Source organism: Meles meles, chromosome 12 (genome assembly GCF_922984935.1).
Source record: "Meles meles chromosome 12, mMelMel3.1 paternal haplotype, whole genome shotgun sequence".
In the NCBI taxonomy this organism is placed as follows: Eukaryota; Metazoa; Chordata; class Mammalia; order Carnivora; family Mustelidae; genus Meles; species Meles meles.
In genome coordinates, this window is record NC_060077.1 from 34,133,356 (window position 1) to 34,152,553 (window position 19,198).

General features: G+C 40.1%; 1 protein-coding gene and 1 non-coding gene across 4 annotated transcripts in view; one reads left to right on the forward strand and one right to left on the reverse strand.

Annotated features, from left to right (window-relative positions):
• Positions 1-2,603: 2,603 nt before the first annotated feature.
• LOC123954743 lies at positions 2,604-2,745 on the reverse strand. Its single transcript, XR_006821124.1, has one exon. It is a non-coding gene; the product is annotated as a U4 spliceosomal RNA (small nuclear RNA).
• A 14,188-nt stretch (positions 2,746-16,933) lies between these two features.
• The window catches only part of PTPN2 (protein tyrosine phosphatase non-receptor type 2), a 79,772-nt gene continuing 77,507 nt past the window's right edge, over positions 16,934-19,198 (forward strand). The window contains exon 1 of one of the 3 annotated variants that reach the window (XM_046024873.1): positions 16,934-17,162. In XM_046024873.1, coding sequence (XP_045880829.1) covers positions 17,094-17,162 — 69 coding nt within the window. In that variant the 5' untranslated portion in view covers positions 16,934-17,093. The remainder of the gene's footprint in view (positions 17,163-19,198) is intronic. The other 2 variants (XM_046024875.1, XM_046024874.1) reach the window with 2 other exon arrangements.

The window sequence follows — 19,198 nt, forward strand, 5'->3', positions numbered from 1 at the left end:
ATAATGTTACATTCGTTTCAGGTTGACAACATAGTGATTCAAGAACTCTGTAAGTTAGGCTATGTTCACCATAAGTGTAGCTACCCCCTATCACCATACAATGCTATTGTAATATCATTCACTGTATTCCCTGTGTTGCACCTTTACTCCCCTTGTTCATTCCATAACCGAAAGCCTGTATCTCCCATCTCCCTTCACCTGTTTTGCCCATCCCTCGATCCTGCTCCGCTCTAGCAACCATCAGTTTGTTTTCTGTATATATAGATCTGATTCTTCTGTTTGTTTATTCATTTGTTTTGTTTTTTTTTAGATTATGCATATAAGTGAAATCAAATAGTATTTGTCTTTCTCTCTGGCATTGCAGTTAGCATAAAACCTTCTAGGTTCATCCATGTTGTCACAAATGACAAGATCTCATCCTTTTTTATGGCTGAGTAATATTTCATTATACATATACACACACACACACACACACACACACAGAGGTAGTAGAAAATATATATATATATAATAGAAATATAATCTGGGGCGCCTGGGTGGCTCAGTGGATTAAGCCGCTGCCTTTGGCTCAGGTCATGATCTCAGTGTCCTGGGATCGAGCCCCGCATCGGGCTCTCTGCTCCAGGGACCCTGCTTCCTCCTCTCTCTCTGCCTGCCTCTCTGCCTACTTGTGATCTCTCTCTGTCAAATAAATAAATAAAATCTTAAAAAAAAAAAAGAAATATAATCTAACATTATCTTTTTTTTTTTAGAAGATTTGTTTATTAGATAGAGATCACAAGTAGGCAGAGAGAGAGAGCGGGGGGAACAGGACCCTGTGGAGCAGGGAGCCCGATCTGGGGCCCAATCCCAGGACCCTGGGATCGTGAGCCAAGCTGAAGGCAGAGGCTCTGACCCACTGAGCTTCCCAGGCACCACTCCAACATATTCTTTACCCCTTCATCTATAAATGGGCAATTGGGCTGCTTCCATAACTTGGCTATTCTAAGTAATACTGCAATAAACACAGAGGTGCAAGTATCTTCTTAACAAAACAAAACAAGAAATGACAAGTGTTGGTGACAATGTAGGAAAAAAAGAACCCTCATGTTGGTGGGTATGTAAATAAATCAGTACAGCCACTGTGGAAAACAGGAAGTTCGTTGCTCAAAAACATAAAAATAGAAATACTATGTACTCTAATAATTCTGCTATTTGGTATTTACCCAAAGAAAATGAAAGCACCATTTACTTTTATTTATTTAAATTTTTAAGTGTTTATTGAGGTTAGCATGCATACAATAAAGGACAGAAATCTTAAATGTACAGCTCAATAAATTTTTGTACATAGATACACAAATATGTATTATATGCAACCCAGATTGAGATATAGAATATTTCCTGAGTCCCAGAAGGTTCTTTCATGCTCATTCACAGTGAACATCTCCATCCCACTCTGACTGCCCCATAGATAAGCACTACTCTGCTACTTATATGATCTTCATTTAAATGTCTGCTGTCTATATTTGAACTTTGTATGAATGGAAATATGTAATATCTAGTTTTTGGAACCACCACCATTTGAAGACACCTTCATTTCCTCATTGTACCAGTGTCAACCTCTGTGAAATACACACATACCCATACACACACACACACACACACACACACACACAATTGTATATGTGTGAGCCTGTTTTTGGACTTCCTTTTAGTTCTACTGGTTAGCTTGTCGACATTTGCATTAATATCACACTGTCTTTATAATAGATCCTGATATCTGGAGGGATGAAGTCCTCCAGATCCAATATTCTACTATCTACTCTTGGAACCATGAGTTTGTTTCCTGATTTTCTTCTGTTTCATTCTATTTGTCTATCTTCGCACTGTTTTAATTATTGTAGCTTTAGAATATGTAATAATATCTGACAGAGCAAAACCTCCAGTTTCCTCTTCCTCAAAATTATTTTGGCTATTTTTGGCCCTTGCATTTTTATATAAATGTTAGATTTGGCTTGTCAGTTTCCAGTGTTAAAGTGTCTGGTCTAGGGGACCCCTGGGTGGCTCCGTTAGTTAAGTGTCTGCCTTAGGCTCGGGTTTTCATGCTGGGGGCCTGAGATTGAGCCTCATGTTGGTCTCCCCACTCAGCAGGGAGCCTACTTCTCACTCTCACTCTGCTCTCACTCTCTGTTCTCTCAAATAAATAAACAAATAATCTTTAAAAAGATAAAAATAAAGTGTCTGGTCTTGTCCCAAGATGGAGTTGCTCCTGCTAAGGCCCACAGATCTCACCTAACTTTCTACCCTTGGGTCTCCCAACCAAAAGGCAGGCCTAGGTCAAGCAGTCAGTACTTGCCCACTCAGCACAACTCGTCTGACCCAGATCTAAGACTTCCCTTGGCTCCATACAAGGAAATAACCACACTTTAACCAATCAGCAAACGCCCAATAGAACTTCCTTTTGCACCAGATTTAAAAAAAAAAAAAAATGAGTTTTACATTTTGCTCACTTTCATCTATACAAATCTCTCATTCTTCAGAATGCCTTTCTATGTGCCAGAGTGGTGGCTACCCAAGCGATGAATTGCTGAACAAAAGTCTAGTAGGTCAGTAAATCATCTGTGGAAATTTTTCTTTTCACACCACAAATAAGCTCTGGCAGGATTTTGTTTGAGATTATATTGACTCCATACTCTGAGATTCTTTTAGCAATAATCGCGCCTCGGATAAACCTCATTGGCTACGATACTGCCACTGCGCAAAGCTGCATACTCTGAGATTCTAACACTAAAGTTTTCAAGCCAAGAGCATTACATACCCTTCCATTAATGTAGTTCTTCTTTTGTTTCTCTTGGTAATAATTTGTGGTTTTCAGGCTAGAGGTTTTGTTAATCTTCTGTTAAATATTCTCCCCAAATAATTTAGATCATAAATTTTTTTATTCTCTATTTGTTTGCTGTTAGATAAAATTATAGTTTATTTTTATAAGTATTAACTTTGTATTCAATGACGTTGTTAAATTCACTTATTAATCTAGTTGTAGATTACTTTGGATTTTCTGCCTGTATAATATGTAATATAATATAATATAATATCAACTTTGTTTTATCTTTTGCATTCATTATGCCATTTCTTCATTCTTATTAGCTGTTGCTATGGCTTTATAATGTTGGACATAAGTGACAATGGTAGGCATTTTTGTCCTGTGTCAAATCTCAGGGGAGTACAACCACTCAAATCTGTTCAGCATTACATGGTAAAGCTAAACACCCACATACACTATGATCCACCACCCCATTCCTGATATGTGCCCAAGAGAAATGAGTGTATATATTCACCAAAAGACAACTACAAGAATATTCAAAACAGTACTCTTCGTGGGGCATCTAGGTGGCCCAATTGGTTTAGTGTCCGCCTCTTGGTTTTGGTTCAGGCTGTGATCTCAGGGTCCTGAGATCGAGCCTCATGTAGGGCTCCATGCTCAGTACAGAATCTGCTTGAAATTCTCTCCCCTCTCCTCTGCCCCTCCTGCTTGTGCTCTCTCTTAAAAAATAGATCTTAAAAAACAAAACACACATACATGCACCCATACAAATGGTACTCTTCATGATAATCCCAAATTGAAAATCAAATTTAGATTAAATAAATAAATTGTGGAAGCATCAATCGAATACTATTTAGCAATGAGAACAAATGAACTATTTCTACATGCAACAATATAGATGAATCTCACAAACATGTTGAGCCAAAGAAATTAGACACAAAAAAGTATTCACTGTATAATTAAATAAAGTACAAAAAGAGCAAGACCAATCAGTGGTTTTAAAGAGCAGGGTGCTGGTTACCTAGGGTTAATGTGGTATCTAGCACAGAGCTAGAGGGGGTTTCTGGAGATCATTTAGAGTTCCTGTTCCTAACCTGAGTATTCGTATACAGCTGTGTTCACTTTGTAAAAACTCACTGACTTACAGGTTTATGATTTGTGTGTATTTCTGTATGTATATTTTGTTAAAAGTTGATTCAACTGAGTAAGTTTGAAGATCTAATTGGCTATATTCAGCAACTCATGAATCGGGCAGCATCCCACCTAGCAAGAAGAAAAGCTTGTACAGAATGGAAGAATTTTATAGGCAGAAGGAGGCAGAGGAAGGAAGTTATTAACAGAGTGGATTGTTTCGGACAAGGTCACCTTCTGCTGGGGACAGGAGGGGTCTACCAGGTGGGTTTCTGCACTAGTGCTGACCACAAGATCCCAGGTTGGTTGGTTAGAGGTTACATTCCTGGGCGAGGCTGAAACTGCAAGTAGTTTGGGTATGAGGTCTTGGTTTGCTGCCATAGGGTCCAGCACACGTGACTGCATTTTAGACCTTTTTTTTCTTAATAAAAAAAACGAATTTCAACAAAAATTTTATTTCAAAAATATGTATGTACTTAATTGAAGTTCCATTCTCACTGTATTCAATGTATTTGAAAATACACATGGGTGTTTTTTTTAATTAATATTTATTTTAAAAAGAATTTCTAAAATAAAAGATTTGTTCACTGTATTTTCTTAAATATATAAAAATATGTACATAAAAGTATAGCTACTATCAAGTAGCTTAGAGGCAAAAGGTGAACCTGATACTTAAAAATCTTGAAAACTTCCGATCTCAACTTCAGACTGGGCAAAGGACTAGGTTAGCTGTCCTTGGAATTGGCTAGGTAGCACCTAGTTGGGCTGGGCATTATATGCCAGAGAGAACAAGCCATATTCTAGATATTCTAGAAGAGTTACTCTCTTTTAGATCAGTAGTATTCAAGCTTCAACACGTGTAAGAATCCCCTGGAGAGCTTGTTAAAACGGTTTCCTGGTCTCCATGGATTCAGTAGACTGGTCTGGGGACTGAAATTTGCGTTTCTAACAAGGTCACAGTTGATGTAAATAATGCTAGTGAGAATCACTGCCTTAGAAACTTAGCTGCACTCAGCAAACTAAGGCAGACTGTTAGAGGGGCAAGCACTACTCTCCCCCAACCAGGGAGGCTGACAAGTGAGTTCCAAAGGGATGGTAAATATCTGGTGACAGAATTGTTGCTTTTAGATCAAGAGGCTCTCCTTTTAGGGAAATACCCCCACTAAGGCCAACCTTGGAAAAAATCAGTTGATTTAAATGGGCTAATGGGTTGCCTTTCCTTACAGAACAGTATGTGTTTTACAGCTGGAAAGCAATCTAATTAGCTGATTGATGCTGAAGAGGTTTAGAACAAGTATCCCCAAAATGTGCCACTTTGGCATATGGACTATTTTCAGCTGATGGTACTCAAGACCCAGCAAACTCAAGAAAACCTTTTACCTCGCCCTTGAACTCCCTAAAATAATTTAGATGGCGGTCTGGCCCAGAAAGAAAGCTATTCCTGAGAGATAACTTTTTAAAAACTGTATGGCAGGACAAACATATAATTACCAAACTTCTGTTCTTTTTATTGTCTATGAATCACCTCTTCCCCTTGGAAGTCCAGATTCCTATCCAATCTTAGCAAGCCTCAATTGCTGGGCTTATCCCTGAGTCTCATATTCTTATGGGTTTCCCATATATATGTAATCAAATTTGTTTTTTTCCTGTCAACCTCTTTTATGTTAATTTATTAGACCAGCCAAAGAACCTATAAGGGTAAAATAAAATTATTTTCCTCCCCAACAATTGGCATAATTGGCAGGATACTTTGCTGGCTCGACACTGCTCACTACTGCAGCACAGAGATCCTGGAGTCTCTGACAAGTGCCAAAGAAGGTAAAAATTCTTACCTCATTAGTTTCCTGGATCTTTACCTGTAGAGTCAGGTGGAAAAGAGTCAGGCAGAAATTTTTTTTAAAATTTTTCTAAATTTAGGTAGCAAGAGGAAATATTTGTCAACTATGTCCTTGGGTATAGGGACCCTGTTACAGATTTGTTACAAGCACTCCTGGTTTTATTGATCCTTTTCCTCCAGAGATGGCTGCTGTTTTCCTTTGTCTCTGTCCATTGTGTTGTTTGACTTAGGGAGGAAAAACCATAAGGCGGAATGCAGGTACAGGCTCTATTAACTTGTGTTGATAGAAGGCAGTCTTATAGACTGGTGAGTTTATGGTTCTTACTAGACTGACATTTGTTTAGACAAACTTTACTGAGGATCCCCTATGTAGAAAACAGATGGGGCTTTTCTTTTTTGTCTTGTTCAGTGTCCAAAGAGCTTGGGTGTTTGACCAGTGAGAATATTCTCTTCTGGTCTCTGTCAGCTGGAAGGTGCACTTACGAGGAGGTCTCTTAGTGGCCAGGTGAATAGACTGTTTTCCCAGACATGAAGTCACAAGTGATGCTCTCTTTGTTCAACTGTGCCAGCTCTCAGGGAAGTGGTTATAAGGGGTCCCAGTGTAGAAGGGACCTTTGTTGCCTCAACCTTCATTGCCTCATTAGTGCCATGCCAGATGGACCTGCCTGTGTCACACATTAGCCGCTGTGACTGGAGGTGTCTTGTGTTACTGTGGGAAACTGGAGACACCGTTTCCACAGTGCTGTCCTTGCTGCCTGTGCAATGAACTCCTTTGCTTTCTCAGTCTAGGTCTGGGAGTGAATTTTTTTAGTTCTTGTGAGGGCTGCATCTTTTGCATTCTCTTGTGGTGCCTCTTTCATCGTTGGTTAAGCCATAAAAAATGCTTATTAGTGGGAGTTGCTTTTGAGATTAATGAGAGCCAACTCTTCATTGGCCAGAAAATGGATCCTCTGAATTGATTATATCTGAAAGAAAAAAAAATTTTTTTTAGAGAGTTCTCATCCCAAGCAACTATCTTACTTACGGAAGGACCGAATTAAATAGAGGAAACACAAAAATATAAGGGCTAGCCTGAGGGAGTCCCTTAATAGGATGAAAGAACAGGAGTTAGACTTAGAACAAAAATTAAATCCAACATAAATGTCCCTTCTCAAAATCCAGCCCCATCTGCCTGTTTTAACTTCCCTTTCTCTATAGGATTTACAGATAGCACTCTGGGCCTGATCTCCAGGCCCAGGTATACAGGTTACTTGTGTACAAGCTGAAAGTCAGGAAGTAGATTGAGCCAAAGCACCCGGGAGTGGCAGCCGCTCTTGCTTTGCTGGGTTCTGTAATTTGGCTCTCCCAACCTCAGGTCTTCCTATGTAATGTCCTTTCAGATAGATCCTAGACTCTCACTCAAAGAATTCATGTCCCCTGAGCAGCAGCAGATCCTCTAAATTCTAAAACCCCCTTACCCCGACTTTCATAGGGTCCCACTGAATTTAAAAAGGATTAATGGCTACTTAACAACCCCACTCATAAGGAACTTGTTTGGCTGCTAAGGGGTATTTCTTCCACCCATGATTATATTGTAGTCATCAGACCAGCCAGATGACCTGCTGGGATATTCCCTCCAGAGGAAACTGATGACCAGAATTTCTCCTTGGCCCTCCTACAAACGATTAGCTGAAGGTCAATATTCAGGGGCTAATAGACTTTTCCCCTAAGGTGAATTAATCCAAGGTTGAATTGCACACTCAAAAGGAAAGCCTTTGTTAACACTTTATTACAAAGGCAGATTAAACTCTGAAATGTTTGCTGTTGGGCCTAGCTGAAAACTAGCAAAATAGTTAAAATAATTTTTTTTTTTTAAATGTAGCTCTGTAGTCAAAAGTTGGCCAGACTGGAAGCTGATAGTCAGCCTGATAGAAATTTTTTTTTTTAATATTTTATTTATTTATTTGACAGAGAGAGATCACAAGTAGATAGAGAGGCAGGCAGAGAGAGAGAGAGGGAAGCAGGCTCCCTGCTGAGCAGAGACCCCCGATGCGGGACTCGATCCCAGGACCCTGAGATCATGACCTGAGCCGAAGGCAGCGGCTCAACCCACTGAGCCACCCAGGCGCCCCCTGATAGAAATTTTTTAAAGGCCTTCTCCACTAAGCTAAAGTAAGATTATGTACACAGAGAGAAAGAAACAAACTGAGGACAATGTAGTTGGATGGGTAGATCAACCTATGATGTCATTTATGTTGCAACCCACTTCCTTGAGGGATTAAACACAACTGTCCTTATTTTGCAAATCCTTGTAAAACTAGAAACATGGTTACCGGAACAATTCAAAGTCAATCTTTCCTTTTAACCATTCCCCAGACCCCCCCTCCCTTTTCTCAAAAGGCTTATAATTATTGCCCTCAAGAAACCAACACTTAGGGGTGCCTAGGTGGCTCATTCGGTAGGCTTCTGCCTTCGGCTCAGGTCATGATCCCAGGGGCCTCGATCGAGCCCCACATCGGGCTCCCTGCTTATAGGAAGCATGCTTCTCCCTCTCCCACTCCCCCTGCTTGTGTTCCCTCTCTCGCTGTGTTTCTGTCAAATAAATAAATAAATAAATAAATAAATCTTAAAACAAAAAAAAGATATTTATATTGGAGGAACTTGGATACTTTCTTTGTGCCTTTCTGATGAAGATTTTCTACCCCTTTTTTCTCTAGAACCTAAGAGCCATTCTACAAAATGCAAACTTTAGAGAGAGGTTTCTGAACAGAAAGAAAAAAAAGAGAAGAGAGGAAGAATTGGAAATTGGACACAGGAAAAATCTCTGCAAATATTAGTAACTATATGATCTCTGTGTCTGTCTGTATGTCTGTGTATTTCTATTTGTATATGTTTAGATGTGTGATATTTTTCTGCCCCTGAATGGTATTGCTAAAAATAATTTGTAAAGGAGCTCTATTTAATTGACTTAAAATTAAGCACTTAAAAATTAAGCATTTCTAGGGGCGCCTGGGTGGCTCAATGGTTTGGGTTTCTGCCTTCGGCTCAGGTCATGATCTCAGGGTCCTGGGATCGAGCCCCGCATCGGGCTCTCTGCTCAGTGGGGAGCCTGTTTCTCCCTCTCTGCCTGCCTCTCTGCCTACTTGTGACCTCTCTCGCTGTCAAATAAATAAATAAAATATTTTTTAAAAAAATTAAGCATTTCTAAATCTCAGAAATACAATAGAAATTAACCCAAATGTTTCTCGAGTTCTGGTGATCTAAGATAATTTTAAGTAAATAAAAGCTAGTTTGGGGCACCTGGGTGGCTCAGTTGGTTAGGCTTCTGGCTTTGGCTTAGGTCATGATCTCAGGGTCCTGGGATCGAGCCCCGCATCGGGCTCTCTGCTCAGCAGGGAGCCTGCTTCTCCCTCTCCCTCTGCCCCTCCCCTGGAGCAGCACCACTTGTGCGCTCTCTCTCAAATAAATAAATAAAATCTTAAAAATAAAATAAAATAAAATAAAATAAAAGCAAGTTTAAGTTTGTTGGCTTAATTAATACAGACATGTCTTTAGCATTAAATATAATACTTTTATTCCCCCTAGGTTTACTAAAAGTCATAGAAGCTCATATTATCTTTGTTACAGAATTTGTTAGTAAGAAATGTCAGATGATGTTCACCTATTTAATATCACATGAAATTTTCATGACTAATCTAAACATAGTCATAAGTAAAATAAAAATTTATAAAGTATCAGCAATATTTAAGTTTTAAGTTATGTCTACTTAAATATTTACCTTAAATCATTTTGGTAACTTTAAAACATTCTGCTAAGTTAAATTAGATGATGCATAATCATTAAATATCTAGATAATTTCCAATTAAGAGAAAATGTTGAACATTTATTATTGGCTCTTCTGCCAAAATCTTCCATTTTGTTCAACTCCATAGGTCTCCTTAACATTTGCTAGATAGGATTCTATTTGATTCATGAATTTTGCCAATTACATCCTTCAAATTTACTCAGCTTAATTTTTGGGTTTTTAAAAACACAATTACAGAGAAGATAAAGATATTTGGACTTGTTGGTAAACATGTGTCACGTTGAAATATTATACTGTGAAGAAGCACATGCTTGTAGAAATTATGAAATGCATTAATAAATTTGCCAGTGTAAAGAGTGCTGGTATGATACAGTTCACAATTGCTTACTTTTTAGTTTTCACTAGGAATTAAGGTTTCTAATGGTTAAGAATTCTAATTAATATACATGATTAATGCTACTGAAACAACAAGGGAAATATATTTGCATGCAATTTAAATGTGTGTTTTGTTGAGGAAAAAGAAAATTGTAAAAGGGTTGTGGAAAAGGAATCTTTAGAAAGGAATTTTTAAATTTTTTGGTACGGTCAGGGATTTGAGATTGAAATAAATTTAATTAAGTGAATGAGCTTGAGTATCAAAAGTAAGATGATGCACAATTAAAATTTTGGTTTTTTCTCAGTTAAAAGGACAAAGTTTTCTGCTCTTGATAATAAGAGACTGTGAAAAGATTTTCTTTGCTCTTAAAGTAATCTACCTAGAAAACAAAAATTTTATGTTTTATCAAAATAATGTCTTGTGCCTCGGGTGGCCTGGGTGACTAAGTCAGTTAAGCCTTGGACTCTTGATTTCAGCTAAGGTTATGATCTCGGGTTGTGGGATTGAGCCCCTCATGAGGTTCTGTGATCAGCACGGACTCTACTTGGGATTCTCTCTGTCCCTCTCCCTTTGCCCCTCCCCCCTCACACATTTTCTCTCTCTCTCTCTCTCTCTCTCTCTCATTCCTACTCTCCAATAAATAAATAAATGTTTTTTAAAACCCACAATGGGTTTTAAAATGAAGCCCTGTGCTTCATTTTATCTTTTTAAAAAAATTTATTTATTTAAGGAATCTCTGCCTAATGTGGGGCTCAAACTCCCAACCCTGAGATCAAGGGTGGCATCCTCCTCCTAAGTGAAGAGCCAGGTACCCCTCATTTTGTCTTAATTAGATCTTTGGTTACTTAAAAAAACTGAACCTTTTCCATATTAAAAGTGCTAAGCTTTGCTCAAAACTATGTAATCTTTTGTATTTGCTTTTAAAATGTTTTATTGTAACTGTGGTTAAATACATAAAGTAACATTTCATAATGACCTGTGATCCTATTTATTTATTTATTTGACAGACAAAGATCACAAGTAGGCAGAGAGGCAGGCAGAGAGAGAGGGAAGCAGGCTCCCCGCTGAGTAGAGAGCCCGATGCTGGGCTTGATCCCAGGACCCTGGAATCGTGACCTGAATGGAAGGCAGAGGCTTTGACCCACTGAGCCACCCAGGCGCCCCCTGTGATCCTATTTAATCAACGGTTCAAACTCTTTGTTATTTTTGACAAATCCCCATAATTCAAATTTTAATCAAAGGATTTTTGACTTAGAACTAACTTTGAGGTAGGAGATATTCCAGAGGATTCTTGGAGCAGCTCAAAAGATTTGTTATCTCTTCTTATAAAAGAGAGATATGAAATTAATTAAGCTTATTTGGTATGTTAAATTATATGGGAAGCATTTCCAAATAAGTGATGATAAACTTCTTTAGGTTATATTGTGTGGGTGAATATTATTCATATAAGCATTCTAGAAATTATATAAAATTTCTAAAATTCTATTCTGTCCTTCTATAATAATTCTAGTTATGACCTTAAAATGTTGTATGTCATAAAAACAACCCAATTTCCTTGTCAATTACATTATAATCAACTCTCATTAGATCTTTAACATAGGCATTTTGAAGTTTTTTTGTTATTTATAGACAATTATCATTTTACCCTGATGCTTTTGCAAATGTGTTTCATCTTCAAGGAGATTGAAAGAACTTTGACTAATATAGATTTCTGGTAACTTTAAAATTGTAAAACTGAACTGGGTAAGAATTTCCAGCATTGGGGCACCTGGGTGGCCTAGGTGGTAGGCGTTTGCCTTAGGCTCAGGTCATGATCCCAGGGTCCTGGGGTGGAGCCCTGCATGGGGCTCTCTGCTAGGCAGGAAGCCTGCTTCTCCCTCTCCCACTCCCCCTGCTTGTGTTCCCTCTCTCGCTGTGTCTCTCTCTGTCAAATAAACAAATAAAAATCTGGGAAAAAAGCAGACAAAAAAAAAAAAAAAGAAAGAAAGAAAGAAAAAAGAACTGTATTTGTTTAAAAAAAAAAAAAGAAGAAGAAGAATTTCCAGCATTAACAGGGGGAAAAAAAACTGGACTCAAGCAAAACAAGAATTAATTACATGGGATTACATGAACTAAGTAGGATAATTACAATTATTTATGAGTTTGTATTTAAAATATTGCTGATTCTTGGGGCACCTGCCTGGCTCAGTGGGTAGAACATGTGACTCTTGATCTCAGGGTTGTGACTTCCAGCCTCACATTGGGGTAGCAATTACTTAAACCAACAAACAAACCTTAAGAAAAAAGAAAATATTGCTGATTTCAAAGTTTGTACTTTCCAGATATAAGGGAATCTTTCCTTTCAAGCTAACTATGACTTGCAGAAATTTGGTAAATTATCCTCTTATAAGTAGGGTTGAAATATTTGTTTTTCTCCCTACTGGATCCCTCCAGCATTCAGAAACTCTTAGTGAGTATTCTTATTTTCACGGCAATATGGTTATTGTCATAAGTTCAATAAGAATCTGTTCTCCTTGTAACAGGACACAATTGGAAACATTTAACTAAATGTTATATTTGAGAGAGATATAAACAAATTAAGATACAACCAGATAGCTTTAAGGAACTAAAGTTGATTCTATGGAGCCAATAAAGCCCATTGGGAAAATCGGCCTGGTACCTTGCTTATAGGATTCCCAGCAGCAGGTAAGAAAGGTTGCTTCCTGGCAGGAACTTCAGGAACTTCAGGATATTTTGGCGATCTTGAGAAAAGAGGAATTCACCCAAATCTGTAGGTATTGCAGGCAAAGTCTGATGGTGAGTGCTTGGTGTGGCTTCTTAGCCTCAAGTGGCTTTTAAAAATTGAATCTTAGGTTCCCTATGAAAAGTTACAGCTAAGCAACTTATATGGTCAATCACTATCTTTAATGTGCTTATATAAATAATCAAGCCAACTTTATTGAAATGAGATTTAGTTTGCAGATGAGTCTTGCTATGGTTATCTTTGATAAAAATGAGCAAAACTGTAGAGGAAATATTATGTTTCAGCAATATACCTTTTTGGGTATAAAATTCTAGTGCTATTAATTGTCTTTGAGATTTTGTTTTCTAATAAACTGGACTAGATCCTGCATTCTTCTAATTTACTCTAAAATTCATCTGTAGCTCCTCAAACTAACATTTCCAATGTTCTCCCACCCTTTTGACTTGGAATCATTGAGAACTAAAACTGCCCTTTTCCTGAAGCCATGCAAACTAATGCTGGACAACTTGATAAAAACTTCAGAGTAATCACCACAACCATTCATGTATAGACAATTTTCATGTCTGCTGCTATGGAGGCCATTCAGAAAGACCACCAGAGACATTCAAACTGCAAATCAAGAAAATGTATCAGATTGTTACTACCTGTCCTCACTCTATCCAAAGATGCTTCAAGCTGGACATCTAGAAATCTTGAGCAGAAGTCTTCAGAATTCAGAAACTGGGATTCTAATCTGCTCCAGTTTTAATCTTTGTTACCCCCCCCCCAAAGAAATGCCTCTTATTATTTGATTATTTACACCACAGGCTTAACTTTGGGAGCCCACCTGCATCACCATCTCTTGAAATGAGACACAACTGTTTAATTGAACTAGCCTACTCTCAGGCCTGAGACCCTGGTTCACTGAGCTGGAGCTTAACTTGTAGACTGTGAAACGTCTTGGGGAAGTTTCAAATGTGTGAGGAAAGGGGTTCAGAATAAATCCCCCAAATATGCTACTTTGACATGGGGACTATTTTCAGCTGAAGACACTCAAGACCCAGCAGACTCAAGAAAAACTTTACCTCTCCCTAAACTACCTTAAAGAATTTAGATGGAAGGCTTGGCTCAGAAAGAGAGATTTTACCAAGGATAACTTTTTTCTTGTGTGGCAGAATAAACATCTATTACCAAATATCTGCTCTTCTTACAGTCTGGTGACTCACCCTCCTCCTCTTTGAAGCCCTAGACCCCTATCCTATTTCTTAGCTCAAGATGGTATATGAGCCTCAATCACCAGGTTCATCCTTCAGTATGTTTTATGGGGCCCCCATATGCATATAATTAACTTTGTTTTTCTCTTGCTAATGTTTTATGTTAATTTGATGATTAGAAACAGCCAAAGAATCCAGAAGGATTGAAGGAAAACTTTTTCATTCCCAAACATCTCAGGAGATAACATGCCTTTAGTACAAATAATCAGTTTCATTGACAGAACTTCAGAAACCAGGACCATTGTGGGGTATTTCTAGAGGAAGTTTCCTGTGTTTGTAAATTACACTATGTAAAGAGAAAGGTGCTTTGTTGCTTAATTTTGTTACTACAATTTCTTCTACCTCCCAAAGCTTACTGTCCTTACTGGTAAAAATTTTCACTATGTATATAAGGACTTTTTTTTCCATCCATGTATTTTAATCCTTTCAGACAGCTCTGTCTCATAGAACTTTGATGATATGTTTGCTCTGTGATACATTAGCCACTAGCTACATATGGCTATTGAGCCTTTGAAATGTGGCTAGTACAGCTGAGGAACTGACTTCATGACACTTGTTGAAATGATGAGTTAGGAAGACTTTATTCACAGTGAGGGGGATCTATTGTAATAGGAACAGGGGCCACTGCAATAAGTTTTGCAGTGGTAGTGGTAGAGAGATTGAACTCAACTTTTTTTTTCCTTCTTAATTTTTATTTAAATTCTAGTTAATATATAGTGTAATATTGGCTCCAGGAGACTTTTTAGTGATTCATTACTTACATATATATAGCACCCAGTGCTCATCATAACAAGGGCCCTCCTTAATACCTATCACCCATTTAGCCTATCCCCCACCCACCTCTCTCCATCAACACTGTTTGTTCTCTGTCGTTAAGAGTCTCTTATGGTTTCCCTCCCCTTTTCTTCTTTTTCCCTTCCGACGAACTCATGCGTGAAATCATATTTGTCTTTCTCTGACTTACTTCACTTAGCATAACACACTCTAGCTCTATCCATGTTGCTGCAAATGGCAAGATTTCTTTCCTTTTGATGGCTGAGTAATATTCCATTGTATATGTAACATTATATATCTCACATCTTCTTTAACCATTCATCACTTGGATTGAGCTCAATTTTGAATACAGACAGGGCTAATGGGAATTTATAGCCAAGGTGAAGGGTCAGTGGATAGAAAATTACTAAGAGGTATTACAAAATTCAATTGAGTAAACTTCAAAGATAATATTGGCTTTTTTCAATGATCCATGATCTGGGCATCATCAAATCTAGCAGATATAAGCGATCTGAGGAGCTGTACAAATTGAAAGACTTAAGGCAAAAGGGGCAGGAACAAGTTACTTATAGTAGGCCAAAAGGAGATTGGTTATTGCAAGATTACTTTCCTTCAGAGGATGGCAGGGGTCTATCAACAGATTACCTAACTGGGACTGATCAGGTGACTCCTAATTGACTCATTTAAGATCCCATTTCTGGGAGAGTTGAAACAGTAATTAATTGCAGGTCTGGTAACAGGGGGCTTAGCAAGCAACTCCATTTTAGGAGTGTTGTCTTGCTTTTAACACAAAAAACATCAGAGGCATTCTGACTCAACTAATAGGATTGTTGCTGCAGGCGGGCCAGGGTGATCAGATAGCACCTGGGGGATAGTGGAAGATGAGGAACCTGATTAAGTATTGAGGGTGATCAGATATTGAGAATGGTGGATTCTGGATAAACTGACTTAGTCAGATTCTTGCTAAAATTAGACAATGCAGAGAAACAAGGAAGTCCAAAAATCAATGCCTAGTTGAAAAAGTGCTCAGAGGAACCTGAGTAGAATTTGTTCAAGGAGTGAATCTTTGTCATTTCTTTTAATTTCAATTAAAATGTAAACATCCAGAAAAAAAAAAATTAAACATCCAAGTACCTGGGTGCTCAATCAGCTAAGCCTCTGACTCTGGATTTCGGCCCAGGTCATGATCTCAGGGTCTTGGGATCAAGCCCCTACTTGGACTCTGTGCTGAGCAGGGTCTTCTGGATATTTTCTCCTCCCCACCCCAACAAATAGGGGCCTTTGCCTTCAGCTCAGGTCATGATCCCAGGCTCTTGGGATACAGCCTGCATTGGGCTCCCTGCTCAGCGGGGACTCTCTTTCTCCCTCTGCTGCTCCCCCTACTCACACTGTCTCTCTCTCAAATGAATAAATAAGGTCTTTGGAAAAAATAATAAATAAATATCTAAAAAGAAAAAAATTAAATGTCAATATTGGGTAGCACCGCTAAAATTTTTCTAACCCTTCTCATTTCTTAGCAAGATGACATAACAAGATACTATAAGCATATGGTTTACCAAAAATGAGTTATCTTAATCTGAAGAGGGATGATTTCCATAACCAGCATGTTTGTGTTGTAAAAGATTATTTGTTCTTTTAGGCAACATTAATTTTTAAGTTGTGTGACATTTACTTAACAGCACGTATTCTCCTGAACTCCAAGAGAGGCTGCCTTTCCTTTTGCTATAGTGGCTTATTTGGCACAAAACCCTCAGGCATACACGAGCTGGCATCAGGTCTGGTTTATACTCTCCGAGGGAGCTGAGAAATTTGTTTCAAAATTGGACACAGGTCTCTAAACTGACCTAGATGACGTGTAAAATAAAACGGAAATACTGCATTTTAAAAAGCTAAGACTAAGAAAAAAGCTAAGACTAAGCTAAGACTAAAAAGCTAAGACTAAGAAAAAAGAGAAATGGGACAGCAAGAAGGAAAGTCTTCCCAAGGGACTTTCTTGGTCCGCTCCATTTCTGGGAAACACGGTACTGTACCTCCTCCTCCCCGGGGCCAGTCCATTCAAGTCCAAGGAGCCAACAATCCAGTGCCCCACTTCCCCCGTCTGCAGCCTCTGGGTGGTCCCCTTAGCCCCGCCCTCTCCCCACCTGGGCGCCCTCTGGAGCACGCCTCCTCCAAACGTCCCGCCCCGCCGCCGTCCGACTTCAGGCGCAGCGAGTCGGCGCGCTGACGTCCGACGCTCCAGGTACTTTCCCCGCGGCCGGCCGGGCCCGGCGTGGGGGCGGGGCAGGGCGCGGAGCGCGCATGCGCCGCAGCGCCAGCGCTCTCCCCGGATCGTGCGGGGCCTGAGCCTCTCCGCCGGCGGAGGCTCCGCTCGCGCCAGCTCGCTCCCGCCGCCATGTCTGCCACCGTCGAGCGGGAGTTTGAGGAGTTGGATGCTCAGAATCGCTGGCAGCAGCTGTATTTGGTGAGTCGCGGGCTCGCGCAGTAGGCACAGTCCTCATCGAGGACCCGGGCTGGCGCCCGCCGGCTCCCTCCCGCCTCCCCCGCCTCCTGCTCGGGGCGGAAGTGGCGGCGCGCGGGCCGCGTCAGGGGCGCGCCTGCGCCGACAGGGTTTCTGGGCCCTTCTGAAAAGACTTTGGGCGGGCGGGGGTGCTCCTTAGGAGCGCAAGCGCAGAGTTAGTTCTGGAAGGCGGCTCCACAGCGGCGCCTGGTGGCGGTCGAGGAAGTACTCCGCCACCCGGGGGGGACCTGGGAGGTCGGGGTGGGGGGTACCCGAGAGACCCGCGGGCAGCCCAAGAGTCCGCGGGGGGCCGAGAGAAGGGAAGTGAGGCCTCGGGGGACGCGGGCGGGCGGCGGGGAGCCGGCTGCAGTCTTGTGGTAGTTCGCACTCCCTGGTGGCTGACTCTGCCCGCGGATACCTTTTTCGCTGGCCAGGTGTTCTGTGGCTGAGCGGAGGCCGGCCGCGGCACCCATTTCCGAAGGCGCAGCCGGATCTGGCCTTGGAGTTCTGGGTGGCTGCGGGGCCTCTCGAAATGGCAGTGCCTAAACCGGGGTGACGGCGGAAGCTCCCGGCGAATCAGTCTTAATGTTTTCAGAGAGCCCAGTGTCTCAGCGCGTGGGTCGTCCTCCACAAACAGCTTCCAGGAACGATAATATCTGGCTTTGGTTGTGTTAGTTAAAAGAAAGAAAAAGGGTGTTCTCTTTTAAATCTTCTTTACCGAGGAATACTTTACAGTAAGAGAACCAGATTTTATGTGTGGAGTTCAGAGAGTTTTCTAAATGTGTACACCTGTGTAGGCACCAACCAGGTCAAAATAATGAACCTTTCCATTACCCCGAAGGTGCCGTCAAGCCCCTTCTTCCATCCGATAGACCAGACCACCGCTTACTTACTGCTGTACAATAATCTTGCCTTTTCTCCAACTCAGTACGAATGGAATCGTGTAGTTGGATACTTTTGTGACAAGTTTCTTCACATGGCTAGAGAACCTTTGAATTCATACAGAACTGTATCTTTTTTTTTTTAAGATTTTATTTATTTATTTGACAGAGATCACAAGTAGGCAGAGAGAGAGGAGGAAGCAGGCTCCCCGCAGAGAAGAGAGCCCGATGCGGGGCTCCATCCTGGGACCCTGAGATTATGACCTGAGCCGAAGGCAGAGGCTTTAACCCACTGAGCCACCCAGGCGCCCCAGAACTGTATCTCTTTGAAAATGATTTAGTTGTCTGTACTGTACTGCTTAATTATTAGCATGTTATTCCCAAGATTAAATTGAGTGGTTGGTGAGTTCAATGTTGCTTCGGCTGTTCGGTTCACTATGCAGAAAAAGGGGGAAAAAAAAAGGTTTTCCTGTAAATCTGGATGATTCTGGGTTTCTCCCCATTTAAATTCATTTAGTTAAAGGACAGTAAAAATTGCTTCTTTGTCATTATGATCAGAATGTAACTTTTTTTTTCTTGAACACATTAGCAGGAAGTGTAATAAATATCCTGATTCTCTTGAGTACAGAGTATATTAGAATAGAGTACTAACTTTTGAGAACGCTGGTAATGGCTTTACTAATTATAGAAAATTTTAAATGCAAATTCTGGTAGGAATCTTTATGTGAGAGCCTGTCAGCTGTGACTTCTCCAGTTACATTTGTTTAAATAGAAGCTACTGTCTCCAAGTTGCTTCGGATAAATCAAAATACAGATTTGAGAAGGGAAAGGTGAATGCTACAGCTTAATTCACCTTCACATTTTGGTTAAGCAGTTTGATTTTGGGGTGGTAGGGATAGCATTAATATATTTGAAAGTTTAATGAAAACTGTAATTCCCTCTCACCACAAAAATGGACTTTCTTATATCCACTGAAAATTTCACATTAAATTTCAAGGAATTCAGGAAACCCTTCCATGAACTGGTGCCAAGGAATCCTTTAGTGGTTTAGTCAATGCTTTTATTATTTTTTTCGTAACAGAAGAAGAGCATTCGTTTGGTCAGTAGAAATCGCGCAAA